The sequence below is a fragment of the Taudactylus pleione genome, unplaced genomic scaffold (genome assembly GCF_031769625.1).
Source record: "Taudactylus pleione unplaced genomic scaffold, aTauple2 ptg000037l, whole genome shotgun sequence".
NCBI lineage: Eukaryota > Metazoa > Chordata > Amphibia > Anura > Myobatrachidae > Taudactylus > Taudactylus pleione.
Genome location: NW_028284439.1, coordinates 11819760 through 11835391, shown reverse-complemented (window position 1 = coordinate 11835391; position 15632 = coordinate 11819760). Strand labels below are relative to the sequence as shown.

General features: G+C 42.1%; 1 protein-coding gene across 3 annotated transcripts in view; it reads left to right on the top strand.

The window, feature by feature from the left end:
* PLD1 (phospholipase D1) overlaps nucleotides 1-15632 on the top strand; it is a 262771-nt gene that overhangs the window by 142339 nt on the left and 104800 nt on the right. For all 3 annotated transcript variants that reach the window (XM_088452406.1, XM_088452407.1, XM_088452405.1), the window contains 6 exons: nucleotides 195-380; nucleotides 5976-6112; nucleotides 9332-9477; nucleotides 9551-9656; nucleotides 12576-12641; nucleotides 15012-15070. In XM_088452406.1, coding sequence (XP_088308532.1) covers nucleotides 227-380; nucleotides 5976-6112; nucleotides 9332-9477; nucleotides 9551-9656; nucleotides 12576-12641; nucleotides 15012-15070 — 668 coding nt within the window. In that variant the 5' untranslated portion in view covers nucleotides 195-226. The remainder of the gene's footprint in view (nucleotides 1-194; nucleotides 381-5975; nucleotides 6113-9331; nucleotides 9478-9550; nucleotides 9657-12575; nucleotides 12642-15011; nucleotides 15071-15632) is intronic.

The window sequence follows — 15632 nt, the reverse complement described above, 5'->3', positions numbered from 1 at the left end:
TTCAGCCTAGACCAAGTTATGGATCCTTTCCTTTTTTTATTTAAAAATGAAAGAAAAGAAATTCAGCCTTGATAGGTTTCTTTTGGTATTTGATTTAAAGCTTTCCATGCAAAGCAGCTGAAGACAGGCTACTTAGAAAACAGTGTAAACATTCATGTAAATCTTACAGTTCTATTTTTCTTTTTTCCCAACAGGCCCCTGTGTTAACAGGTTGTTAGTGCACAATATGTCACTGAGACCACCAAAGAGATTAGATTCTTCTACACTAGAGAAGATTGCCGCCGACATGAGCAATCTGATTGAAAACCTTGACACCAGCGAGCTCCACTTTGATGGGGAAGAAGTGGACTCGGATATCATAAGTGATTCCAAAGCCAGCGGTAAGTTTGCTGCAACTTACATATATCATGGAATCACTTCTATGTACTCAAATCCTGTGGTTTCTAAAAATAAAAAGTAAATCTGTCTTCTAATTTACCAGAGCCCAGAGATGAACTCTTGGCAATCTTGTGAGTTCTGGGCCCATATGTAATAGCATGCGGTTTGTGGTGCAGTATCAACCTGGTTTTGCTTCAAAATAACTTGCCGCTTTAAATCTGTTGGCTGTATCGGCAAAATTACACGGATTCCCGCAAATCACAGACTCTTATACTGACAATGGTCACTAATTTTTTGGAAGTTTATTTCTATACGTACATTTGATTTACTGTGTATCGGTAATGTCACTTTGAATTGATAGGCTGCATTTATTGAATATTGCTTCAATTCACAAAGTAGCTGCATTCACTGCATGTTGGTGATTCTATAAGGAGGATTTCTCCCAGGGTTACATACTCCATTGTTATAAGCCTTTTTATTATATCATGTTGTCAAGGGAATGATAGTTATGAAAATTATATGTATACTACCACGTAGCAGAGATGACATTTGATCTTCAGGCTCACTGGAACCCCTGGTTCCCACACTTCCCAATAGTTCCAGTCTTCATTGGGCAGTCTTGATTTCATCTGGCAAAGTAATGTGGCCTACCAGCAATGAGTGGATCAGTGTATAGTCACTCTAGGCTAATCTTTTCTAATCAGTGGAAAGCATTTATTTTACTAGGAAGAAATACATTCAGAGTGAATTATTGTTTTCACTTATATCCTGGATATATCATATACAGCTGTGATCTAGTTACAGAGAGAAGGCAAATAGCATTACAATTAAACATGTTTACTGAGCTGAATAACAGAAGTCTTGAAAGATCTCAGACAGGCTGCAGTTTTAACTGACTCTGGGGCCGATAGGTCAAGGATAAAAATGCAGAAACTATATATCCTGCATTAGATTGACTAACGCTGCAAACCGCTGACCGCCCGTACACATGCAGCGGCAGCCTCGGATCTACCCCCTGGCCAGATGGACCTGTGGCTGCCTGGAAGATGATGGTCATTCAGTGCATACGAACGACCATCATCTACAGGGTATGCAGTCGGGATGTCGACGGTCTAAATCCTGACCATTGGCATCCCGACTGTCTAATTCCGGCAAGGGTCTAATGACAGGCGTCGAAATCCCGACGCCTGTCATTTTACCTACGCGGACAGCCGTGGGGTGGGGGAGGGTTAGGTTAGGGGCTCCCGGGGGGGACTTAGGGATAGGCAGCCCCCCCGGGAGGGTTAGGGTTAAGCTAGGGGAAGGGGGGGTTAGGGTTAGGCACCCCTGGGTTGAGGTTAGGGTTAGGCACCACCCCGGGAGACTTAGGTTTAGGCAGCGGGGAAGGGGAGGTTAGGTTTAGGCACTTAGAGGGGGGTTAGGGTTAGGCACTTGTGGGGGGGAGGTTAGGGTTAGGCACTCCTAAGGGAGGGTTAGGGTTAGGGGGGTTAGGTTAGTTTATACTTACCTTTAGCTAAGTCGGGATCTTCACCTCTGCCGGGCTTCCGTTGGGATTTGAACCGTCCGCCAGTAAATCATACCGATCCAAGGTATGCAGTTGGAATGCCGACGTCTAAATACCGACTGTCGGCATCCCGACTGTCTATTCCCGGCAAGGGTCTAATGACAGGCGTCGAAATCCCATCTACAGATATATCTGCAGATCACTCGATCTGCAGATATATCTGCTAGTTGTGTACCCACCTTTAGCCCTATGGATTGATTATCACCAGGAAGGGATCAGAAGGTACCTCCCCGGGAGCCTCAATGCTCTTCCCTGGCAGGTTATGGCAAAGTGATAATGCACATGCCATAAGGCTGTGCATGCACAGTATCAGAAAAGGCAGCAAAGTGATATTGATTACTATAACTAGTGCCATTATCTTAAATTGCCACACGGTGTCTAATGTGGTGCAGATTATCACCAAGGATCCCTGCAAAGAGTTATGGGCTATGCTGCTAATGCCATAAAGGTCACGGCCCCCCTTCTGAGTACAAGATCAGCAGGGATGAACTGACTGAAGTAGTTGCATACAGAAGGAGGTGCGGGGCACATGGCACAAGTAAGTGCACCAAGCACCAGGAGTATGAGGTGGAAATCCGGATTCCAAGCGCTAAACACAGGATGAGGTAAAACTAGATCCCGGGCCAGACGAAGTTGCACATTGCAGGGCAACTAAGGCTGACTCTCTACACCAGACTGTTGCACAGAGCAGGTTTAATTGCCCATCAGGAGGATCAGGGTTCACAGCTAAATGTCTTCAGCAGTCATTTGAGCACAAATATAAAATAGGCTTATCCTCTGTACTGGCTCGTGAGAGGAGGAAGATACTGATGTCAGATATGTATTTTTTTTTTAATCAATAGATTACATATAGTTTAGCCTTTGTCCCATATAACATGGTCATTGTTTTATCATTATTTTTTTTTTAAAAAGCAATTAATATTAAATGATAAAATTTTTCACATGAGAGGAATCCGATTTTTGAAGAAAGGGAAGTTAGTAAATAGTATCATCCACACACACACACATATCAATGAAGCGATAACTGTAGGCGATTTATAAGTACGGAAAACAGTAGTGGCCCCAGAACGGAGCCTTGAAGGACCCCACATGGAACATTTAGAGCCACTGGTTAACACACCTGGAATCCTGATAATTAGGATTAAAACCATTTTAGCGCATGGATCCCAGTTCCTGAGTACTGAGATTTGCTTAATTAGTGTATTGTGATGAAAAGGATAGAAATATATTGCAAAAATATAGGACTATTGCCGCAGCCAATTGTCTGTGTTCACTTCCACAAAATCATTGCAGATTTGTTATAGGGTTGTTATTACTGTGGTTGGTCTGAAAGCCATATTGTAACAGACTAATGAACATTGTTTGTTTTTTTATTTGTAAAAGCAAAAATCTAAAAAAAACTTTTTACACATTGTCATTATGGGGTATTGTGTGTAGAATTTTTAGGACAAAAATTAATTTATTCCATTTTGGAATAAGGCTGTAACATAACAAAATGTGAAAAAAGTGAAGCCTGTGAATACTTTCTGGATGCACTGTATTAGGTAAATCTGTACCTGAGTGATAGGGGACTGAAACAGTGAATAAATCTTACAGAGAAATATAGTCATGGACACAGGGACTGCACGACTTCCTGTAAATGTTCTGCAGCCGTGAGATATTTTAATTTCTTAGAACGGATTCCTTGACAGCTTGCTAGGCCAGTAAGGTGTCAAGGAACTTGTTGACTCAGGCTTCCTTTCCATATTCTACAAAATATAAATGAAATTTTAAAAAAAGTGAAATATATAAAAATTTAATTAAAAAAAAGGAAAAATGCTTTAATATTTTTTCTAAATATTTTTATTGTGGCTCAAAATAAAAGTAAAAGCAGGTACAAGAATATTGACAGTGAACAAAGTATGCAGCAAGGTGATAGCAAAATACACTGACACTTTTATGCACAGTCCGGTTGGTTAAACGGCATATAGGAATCGATAACTGAAATCCGGAAAGTCCAGTCCCATTTTCATTTAGTTCTAACTTTCCTTAAACAAACCACAAATAGAATCAGAGATGACCTATGGACATCACCATGTGCCAATATTCAGAGAAGCAAATCCCCCCCTCCCCAAAAAAAGTTCTAGCATTACATTGTTATCAAATAAAGGTTATAACAGTAAAACCCAAACTAGAACTAGAACAAAATAATAGTAATAAGAACAGCCACATAGCCCTAATGAGGTCAGTAGAATCCATAGAAGAGGTCAGTAGAATAATAATGTGAGGGTACACGACATAAGGGAGTGGGTACCATCATCTGGGAGACCCAGCAGCAAAATAATATAACCAAAGTTGGAAGCTGTCCATTTAAGAGTGAGGTGGAATAACATGAGGTATATTCAAAACACTTTTTAAGTGCTACTTTAGTATTTAATGGGAGAATCTGCAAAAATGTTTTTCTACTTTTCCCTACATTGGAAATTCTGGTATCTGGTATCAGTTTTATTGTAAGTTATACCCCTTTCAGACATACCGAGATTCCCGGGAATTTGGCCTGCCTCGGCCAAATTCCCGGGTTGCCGTGTATGTCTGAAAGGTACCTACCCGTGAACATGTGACCCTCCAATCGACCAGGAAAATTCCCAGGACTTATGTCTCAGGAAATTACCCTGCTCATGTCTGAATGGTGCTACCCTGGAATTTACTCCCGGGCTTCACTAAACAGCTCCTGATTGGCCGGCCACGGCTGCTTGCTGCATGGTGATGATATCAGCAGCAGCCGGAGAGAGACAGGAGAGATGCTGGCCATATTACACATATTGCAACAGAACCGCGATCTGGAATTGGTGAGGAGAGGGGACAGGAGTGGCAATAAAGACCTTTATTAAATAAAACTTTGTTTTGAAAACACAAATGTTTTGCCATCATTTTTTTTAAGTTACACTGTTGAATTAATGTTGCATGACGTCATTAATGTGTGCCAGAAAGCTTCCACTTTAAATGAGAAAACTGTGATTTTCTGTAGAGAAAACAGAAAAAATCGGCTTATGTCTGAAAGGGGTCTATCCGGGAATTTCCCAGGTAGAAGCTGTAATGTGAAAAGGGGGGTCTCGACCAAATATCCGGGAATTTGCACAGGAGAAATTCCCGGGTCTGAGCAGGAAATTTCCCGGGTTGTATTTCTGAAAGGGGTATTAGGCCCTCATTCAGAGCCGTACGCTATTTGCGTTCGTTCGTTCAAAAACAAGGGGTGGCTATTCAAATGATCCGTACGCACATTGCAGTCTGTTCACACCTCTAAGTCTGAATGAGCGTGCAAAACATACGCTCGTTTATTTGTTAAAAACGCCCCCTGGCCGCTCGCACCATACGTCATGTCCGCTATTTATTAGATTAATCGAGTACATCGACCAGCGTATGAACTGCTCGCTATTCTTGTGGTTGGTTTTTGCTACCACAAATTTGCGAGCAGTTCTGGCTATAAAATAACCCAGTGACGTGGTCAATGACGCTGCTGTATTAATTATGCACTCCCTTAAAACGCCCGTTTTGACCTTTAAGCACGCCTGCGATCGGATCTCCACTCCCAGTTTTCAAGCACCTTCCCCTGTTACCACCCACATACGCCTCATTCTGTCACTCAAAATAGCAGGCCCTCGCTATATTGCGTACCAACGATTTTCGGCCGCACTGACTGGTTCGCGCATGCGTACTAAAATCCGTACGCATGCGCAGATGTGCAAACATCGCTCGGAACGAGCGTACTGCCGCTAACGAGCGGCTCTGAATGAGGGCCTTAGTTAGGTAATGTGGTTTCAGTTAATAATATACATTATTATACTTGTTTTGATGGTCTGAGTTATTTTCTTACTTTATCTATTTTTAGAAAGATTCATTAATTGAATGTTAGAGATTATTATTTGTCATGTGCTCACTATTCTATTTCCAATCAAATAACATATCTAACTGGGATGTCCAGTTTAATTGAGGAATGTGTTTTCTCCGTTACTAATACTTGTAATTTATATAATAATACTATTTTTTTCCTTAGGTGTCTGCATTCCTTTCTCTGCCATTTACAAAACAATTGGGTTTAAAGAACCCGACCTCCAAACATTCTTGACAGGATGTCCTATTAAGGTCAAGGTTCTAGAGGTGGAACGTTTTGCTTCATCATCTTCCTCAAAGGTCAGTATATATGTTCTTATTTTGTTTTACTAGATAATAATGACATGCACTGAAGTTATAGAAATGTGTATTAAAAGATATGTAAGGTATATAATATCAGTTGACACAGCAGCAACCGTCATGCATGGATTAATGGATGGTGCATGACATATTTATTAAATGTTTTAATCTGATTATTTTACAAGTGTGATGTGTAAACTGGTAAATGAAATTAAATAAAACGTTGCTGTACCATATATAATGTTGCAAAAAAAACATTGATGGTTGTAAACCATCGGCTGTTGATGTCCATCCCTAGGTTATATATCTTGCAAACACTGCACATTGTGTCAGAAAACCCCTGTTCAGTTTGTTTGAAACAGGAACCCCCCAAAGAATAACTTCAAATATACTTAAAAAGCCCATATCAAGAGTTGGCAGGGGCCTACCAGATATAAAATATTACAGCACAGTTTGCACACATATTAGCTACTTTTGCCCCACAGAGAACGATTTCTGACTGGATATAGAATCTGATTATCTGAATAGGTCTTGGGGTTTCTGTAAACTACATACACCTCACCCTTGATACTTGCGACCAAAATTTGCTGTTAAGCTCTGGATCAGGATTCATTTAAATTTAATCTTTAACTCCCATGACGCCCATCTGGGACAACCCCCACATTCATCACAATACTGTCCACTAATAGATATACTGGACCCAAGCTGACCTTAAGTATCCTGCTGACTTTGTCTACAAGGGCAGTGGTATATCCCCCTCAAATATTCAACATAAACGACATTCACAAATACATAGACCAAATAAATTCATCCAAATACAGTATGTGTCCTCTCTCTTCATATTAAGGTCTTACTGCCATCCTCTGTGTCAGGGTATTTTATCCCTACTCTTTGGCTTCTATTTGACTCCTGCCAGATGGGGAGGCCTGGGAAGATACATAGAGCTCTATTTCAACAAAGATCAAGGAAACACCCTACAATGTGGATGGTACTATTCCCCAGAAAGACTTAGTAGGGTGTTTTCTAATACTGGCCGCGATTCAATTGAATGCGATGTTGAATACCCCCAGGAGGGAGCTATTCAATTCAGCACGCTGTTAAGTCGGAGAATGCTGGTTCTCACAACTTAACCTGGGTGTTAGCGCCGCGCTAAGCCGTGAAACAGCCACGCGGCTGGCACTTTTGCGAGAAGAAATCCTTTAGTCCGAACCAAATATGGCATTGAATTGAATTGCTAATCGATTGTGATCGCTATCCTGGTGCAGCACTACATAAGGACACCCACCTTACCTTACACACATCCGTAATGATTAGCAAGACTGCAAAACCATCTGTAACATCGAGTACAATCGCAGCCTCACGCACACTTGCACAAGGTCAGACCTTACTCAGGAATTGCTAACCTCCACGCACGCACTGTGTACTCGAGCTGCGCATGGCATCACAGTGGATAATTTATGCACGCCCCTGCAGCGGTGTTCGAATGCACTGGCACGTTTGCGTTTCGCCGACCACACCCCCGTCACCACCCACAAACAGCACTTCCTGTCAATCACTCTGCGATGGGTCTGCGTAGTTGCTGTCCCGGTCGCAGTGACTGGTTAGTGCAATGCTATGCATGAGCTTGCGCAGAACACACTAATCAGCGTGCGTAATCGCAGTTGTGATCCTTGCTGAATCAGGCTCTATATCTGCAATATTGCTGCTTGGGAAAGAATGATATATTCGGGAAAGAAGACATGCCTTGAGGAGGTTTGGCGCTTTTGAGATATATCCAAACTCAGGCTTACTGGATGAAACATCATATCTAGGAACCTGTGATCCACTTACATACTGTATCTACAATAAAATATATTAATCTTAGCCTGCAACCGCCCAATTTTCCCTCTTACCCCATTGCCTATCTTCTCTCCCTTTATTTTTCACAACCTCCACAGTGATAAAAATGAGTAACATTTAGTATTATTTATATCCAATATTTATTTAATCTCATATCCATTAAATTTGACTTTGTAAATCAAAGCCAATTCAGCAGGTATCATATTGTTCTTGCACTGTTATGATGTCCTTGTTGACCTGATAAAATAATAATATAAAACAGTAGAAAATAAATAATACTTGAATAATATTGGCTTTCATTTAATTTAACTATTTACAAGTATACGTAGTTTTAAAATACATAACCATCACAAATTATGTGATATTAAATATTACTTCTTTACATACTGCGATTATTTATATAGGGAATAGGTATCTAAATTATTGCTTTCTAAATAATTAAGGGCAATGTGTACTGTACTAAACTCAGATAATGTCCATTAATAGTGATGTGCGATTAGATAATTCTGGGATCCAAAATGGAATTCAGACCCGGTCGCTAATTATCGCTAGGGGCGATAATCGCACATCTGCGTATGCGTCAAAGTACGCATGCGCGAACCAGTCACTGCGGCCGAGAATCATGCGCTAGTAGTACACAGACTGGACGCTACTTTGAGTGACAGATAGCGCCGTTTGTGGGTGGTGACAGGGGAAGGTGCTTGTGAACGGGGGAGTGGATGTGCGAACGCAGGCTTGTCTGAGCGTCAAAACAGAGTTTAATGGATGAGCATAATTAGCAAAGTAGCATCATTGAACATGTCACTTGGTTGTTTTTTAGCCTGAACTGATCGCAGTACTTGCGGTGGGGTAGGGGCTACCTCAGGTGCAGCGTGCAGATCCGATGGGTCTCGATGTTCCCGATTAATCACACACTTCCTGGAGATGACGTGTGCTAAGAGAGAGAGGTGGGCGGCATTATACTCCTGCGTACGCTCACTGCCGTCTCCCTCTAAGACATAAAGGGCGACCTTAAGCCACACAGTGCGATCGCGGGGTTTGCATACCCGGCCCCTTATGGCAGCGAGCGAGCGCAGCTTAGCGACTGGGTCTGAATCAGGCCCTTAGTGCATATATGGGATACTACAAGTTATGTAGATAATAGATGTCACTAGGGAGTTCTGTGACCTGTAGCTGCCTAGTACTTTTATATAGGCAACACAATGCAAGGTGACTTCTAATATCCATCATCTTTTACAGTAGGGGGTGTATTATCCTGATTAAAAGCAATAACAACATAACTCGCTGTATTATATGTAATTAGGGGAACTTTATCTGCAATATACATAGATTCAGAAGTAATTGATCACTATTGATTTTGTTTGTGGTGTTTAATTTCAGACATCGGTTCTGAACATTTACACAATTGAACTGACCCACGGGGAGTTCATATGGCAAGTCAAGAGGAAATATAAGCACTTCCAGGACCTCCACAGAGAGCTGCTTCGGTATAAAGCTTTTATCCGAATCCCTATTCCTACCAGGAGGTACGTTTTCACTTGCTGAATGTAATGGTTGAAATACAAGACTGGAACTGAGGCTAATGGTTCTTACTTTCAGCCACACAGTGAGAAGGCAGACAGTAAAGAGAGGAGATGTGAGGCCGATGCCAAGTCTTCCCCGGAATGCAGAGATTGTCAGAGAAGAACAGGCTTCAAGTAGAAGGGTAATTATATCACAGGCTGTAAGCCGGACTGTAGTATGAGGAGAATACATAACTGTTTCTTTCATGCACAAATTTAAGGCATCAGTTTAACAGTGAAAGATAAGCTATACAGTTTTCCTTCTGAGACTTTGGAGACATATGGCCCGATTCAGAGCTGCTCGCAGCAAGTGTCCGTTCGTTGCAGATGATGTTCGCTAATGTGCGCATGCGTGTAGTTCGCATTGCGCATGCGCAAACTAGTACGAGCGATCGGAATGTACTCGGTCGCCCTACCATGACTGCCCAGTGGAATGAGTGACAGGAGAGTCCGTTTGTGGGTGTTAACAGGAGCAGGGCAGTAGTAACGGGGGAGTGGAGTTGCGGACGTAGGCGTGCCAGAGTGTTTCAATTCCGTTTCAGAGGCATGCATAATTAACAGGCAGCATCACGTCACCTGGTTGAATTTTACACTGAACTGCTCGCAGTGCTTGCGGTAGGGTACAGTCAACCGCAAGCGCTGTGGTCAGATCCGATGGTTCCCGATGTTCCAATGGTTGTATATACTTCCTGGAGATGACGTACGGAAGTGGGAGGCTAAAGACAGGCTGGTGGGCGTCTATAAACACAAAGTGATCACTCGCCAAGACATAGTGGGCGTGCTTATTTCTTGCTGTGCGAGCGGATGCCTTGATATCACTTAGCTGAATTTCCATACGCTGGGAGCGAGCAGCCGCATCTAGTGAGTGGGTCTGAATCAGGACCATAATCCAGACATTTGCAGATAACGATAGAGTGGATTGAAAATATAAACATGAGTGCTTATGTGGCTAATAGCACTGAAGCATTATGGCATCCATAACACTCAGCAGTATGGGAGAGAGGTTTGTTATAATGCGGCAAGTTTGTTACAATGCGGCAGGTTTGTTATACTGTGCCGGGTTTGTTATAATGTGCCAGGTTTGTTATAATGCAGCAGGTTTGTTATATGTGCCAGGTTTGTTATAATGCGGCAGGTTTGTTATAATGTGCCGGGTTTGTTATAATGTGCCAGGTTTGTTATAATGTGGCAGGTTTGTTATATGTGCCAGGTTTGTTATAATGCGGCAGGTTTGTTATAATGTGCCGGGTTTGTTATAATGTGCCAGGTTTGTTATAATGTGGCAGGTTTGTTATATGTGCCAGGTTTGTTACAATGCGGCAGGTTTGTTATACTGTGCCGGGTTTGTTATAATGTGCCAGGTTTGTTATAATGTGGCAGGTTTGTTATAATGCGGCAGGTTTATTATAATGTGGCAGGATTGTTATAATGTGGCAGGATTGTTATAATGTGGAAGGTTTGTTATAATGTGGCAGGTTTGTTATAATGTGGCAGGTTTGTTATAGTGCGGCAGGTTTGTTATAGTGCGGCAGGATTGTTATAATGTGGCAGGTTTGTTATAATGTGGAAGGTTTGTTATAATGTGGCAGGTTTGTTATAGTGGGGCAGGGTTGTTATAATGCAGCAGGATTGTTATAATGTGGAAGGTTTGTTATAATGTGGAAGGTTTGTTATAATGTGGCAGGTTTGTTATAATGTGGCAGGATTGTTATAATGTGGCAGGTTTGTTATAATGTGGCAGAATTGTTATAATGTGGAAGGTTTGTTATAATGTGGCAGGTTTGTTATAATGTGGCAGGATTGTTATAATGCGGCAGAATTGTTATAATGCGGCAGGATTGTTATAATGCGGCAGGATTGTTATAATGTGGCAGAATTGTTATAATGTGGAAGGTTTGTTATAATGTGGCAGGTCTGTTATAATGTGGCAGGATTGTTATAATGCGGCAGGTTTGTTATAATGTGGAAGGTTTGTTATAATGTGGCAGGTTTGTTATAATGTGGCAGGATTGTTATAATGCGGCAGGTTTGTTATAATGCGGCAGGATTGTTATAATGTGGCAGGATTGTTATAATGCGGCAGGTTTGTTATAATGCGGTAGGTTTGTTATAATGCGGCAGGTTTGTTATAATGCAGCCTATCTCTAGCTTAGGCATGTTTTAGAAATCCTGCCCACACTTTCCCCCATGGAAAGTTATTTGTTTCTCCTGGTAATATTAAAATGCCTTAAAGCTGCATTACCACCTAGAAAAATATGTTCCAGAAGCGGCCCCTAGCCCCTACCTACATGCAGTTACTTTTTCCTGGAAACCTACAATTTTCTCACATACGCAGCCAGTACTTTATAACATTAAACTCTTGTTTTCCACGTTCCCTGTTTTTATTGGGCATGTACAGTTAGTAGCAGGGCAATATTGTGTTGTTTTTATAAGATGGGCATGGCTGGCCAGACAGATATGAATCATAGCATTTCAAAATGGAATAGGGGATATCTCTGCAATACTCACCTGGTTTTGCTCACAAGTGCACAAATGAGATGTTACTTTTTGCATGAAATGCTGCATTTAGCTGAGTGGGGCGGAGGCTGTGCATTTTGGTGATGTAAAAAGACCACTATATTAAGTGGGAAAAAGGAAACTGAAGATTGTGACAACTGAAATAGAGGAAGCCTTAATGTCTTCTTACTGTTACGAGTTGTTATGTTTTAAGCGAGGCTCCAAACATGAGCTGTTTATTTGATAAAAGATGAGTTCACAAATGTTATAGTAGTCCGTGCTTTGGGGTGACATTTTTGCAGCCATGCACATTTCCATCTGAGACTACTGAAAAGCTCTGCGCAATGCATCTCTGCAGCTGGGCCATGAAATCGCAGATGGAGGTGCCCTCTAGAGTGTGCACATAGCTGAAAACAACTTTCTTACAATATTAAGAGCATGGCACTTCTGCTGTGTTCCCGGCTGTGTGTGGCCGCTCTGTAGCCACAAATCTCACCTATCACATCTCACACCAGCAACATTTGCATTCAGTGCTCATGCACATTCTCCTATTTTTTATATTGCAGAAACAACTGGAAGATTACTTAACAGCATTATTAAAAATGCCAATGTACCGGAATTATCACGCAACAGTAAGTGACAATTGTATTCATTTTTAGTCCTTTAGCCTTTAGAGTCTATTCCTTTAGATTTATTGCTCTTCTTACAGCCTGTCTCCGCATTACTCATTGTAGATTTACATGCCAAAAAAAATGAAGACTGTGATCATTGTTAAACTTACTTGCTGTGATTTTATATAGAACCAAATGTTTAGTTCTAGTTTAAACAAAATAAACAGCATAACTAACTTAGGGCCTGATTCAGCAAGGATCGCAACTGCGATTATGCACGCAGTCGGCCGATTGTTGCGTTCTGCACGTGCGTATGCATCACAGTACACGAATTCCTGAGTAAGATCAGAGCTTGTGTAAGTGTACTTGAGGCTGCGATGGTACTCGATGTTACCAATGATTTTGCAGTTTTGCTAAGTATTATGGATGTGTGTAAGGGAAAGTGGGTGTCCTTATGTTGTGCTGTGATGACATAGCGATCGCAGATGATTAGCATGTCTTCGCAATGAGACTGCGTGCGTAATCACTATTACAATTGCAGTTGTGATCCGTACTGAATTAGGCCCTTAATCCATTGTTGCTCTTTACTATATGTTCTGCTTACTGAGAAAGAATCACTACACTATGAATCGCCAAATCCATCTGCAGGTATGCAATAACTGTCATATAATTCAGGCAAAGGTAGGAGTGCCACACAGTCTGTTTGGAATGTCTGTGCTTTTAACCATGTAATCTATGTGTTCTCTCCAGTGATCGTTATCATAACGACATTTCCGGTTGAGAGAACAGGACAGTTGAGGCTGTGGGCCTGATTCACTACGGATTGCAACTGCGATTGCAATAGCGATTACGCATGCAGTTCAACTGCGATAGTATGCTAATCCATTGCGATCGCTATGCCGTCTGCAAAGACTGCAAAACCATCGGTAACATCGAGTACAATCGGAGCCTCACGCACACTTGCGACCTTACTCAGAAATTGTTAACTTCATCGCCCACTATGAGTACACAAGCTGCGTAAGGCATTGTAGTGGATAATTTATGCCCCTGCAACGGATTTCAATGCACTGGCAAGCCTGCGTTTCGACAACCAACTCCCGTCACCTCCCACAAACTGCACTTCCTGTCAATCACTCTGCGATGGGTCTGCATAGTCACTGCGATCACAGGATCAGATCCGCTCGCTAGATGCGTTTGCTCACACCCTGCGTATGCAAATCCAGCGCACGCCCAGCAAGGCAGGCGATCGCACGGCAAGGCATTAGCACGCCTACTATGTCTTGGCGTGCGTTCACTTAGTGTATGCAGATGCCCACCAGCCATTCATAAGATGCCCACTTACGCACGTCATCTCATGGAAGTGCATGAAAACATCGGTACATCGAGCACCATTGGATGCGATCGCAGCGCTTGAGGTTGACTATACTATGCCGCAAGCATTGGGATCACTTCAGTGTGAAATCCCACCAAGTGACGTGTACTATGATGCTGCCTTTTAGAGGCAGGCGTGCCTCTGAAATGGCGTTGCAATACTCAGGCACGCCTGCTTTCGCACCTCCACTCCCCCGTTTCCAATGGCCAGCCCCTGTCACCACCCACAAACAGCTTCTCCTGTCACTCACTCTGCTGGGCAGTCTATGCGCAGCAAGCGATTGCTTCCAGAGCGTTCGCACTGGTTCGCGCACGCGCATTGAGATACATACGCATGCACAGATGGCAACTATCGGCCAGCTACGACCGATCACATCCTAGCGAATGGGTCTGAATCAGCTCCACAGTCCCAATCGCAGTGGCCGGTTCGCGCACTGCTATGCATTAGCATGCGCATAAGGCAACAATCATCTGTTTGCGTGCGTAATCGCAGTTGCGATCGGTAAAGAATTAGACCCTTTGTCAGTATGTATAATAGTCCACTGTTGATCTTTTATTTAAGAAGAAATTGTATAACGTGCCCAAACATTAGTTTCCTATATATGACAACATTTATGGAATATTCTCCACCTCGTGATGTAGGAAACCGTCAGCCAGACTCAGAAATGGTACAGGCATGTCACATTGCAACATCCTGAAAACTACGCCATACCATGCCTCATTTAGGTGACAGTCCTGATACTAGTGAAAGTGACATGTAAATGCTTTGCCTGGCTACTTGTGAATGGCAGCAACTTGAGGAGACAAATTTAAATACTTATATCCAATTAGTCACAGCTTGGATAGAGCATATTGCAAAAATACAGACAGCAAGGTAAAAAAAATGTATTTATGAAAACTAATGCTTGGGCATGTTATATAGTTACATAGCTAGTATGGTTGGAAAACAAACTGGTCCATCAAGTTTAACCTCTCACCTTTGTACTGAGCAAGCTTTCTTTATGTTTGTTTGCTCCACAGAGAGAATTCATTGATGTAAACCAGCTATCGTTTATCCATGATCTTGGACCAAAGGGCATGTAAGTTTTATATGGTTAGTTTACACGGCTGTTTTCTGCAGCATTTTGAGGGTTTGATTGGTTGTCCAGCAATCAATTCAGTGGCCATTGAAGATACTTCAGGCAGCATTCATATAGAATAAAGCTCTACATCCTTAACAGGAGGAATTCAGGATGGGATCTTGCCTATTTCATAGTACTTAAGAAATTTATGCATATGTTCCATATATTTAAATAGTGTACAAATACTTTGTAAAATAAAATATAATTGGGAAAAAGTTGGAGTTTTGACATGATGCATTATTTTGTTATGATACAAATCCTGTTTGTCCAACAGTGCCTTGTTATGGAATTAGTCCCTTTATATTGCTGTAAAAGTATAGTTATTAAGGCCCCTATTTACTTCAATCCACATTTCAAATGCAGATTGTAGTGTGATAATTTCACCTAGAGCTGACGTCTCTCCATTCACCCTCTGCGGGAGCCGGAAGGCAGAATTCAGGAGTGAGCTCCAGCTTCTGCCTACCGCTGCAGGGAAGGAGCTGCCAGGCGCCAGCTGGTAACAAAATCTCAGCGGGCGCCC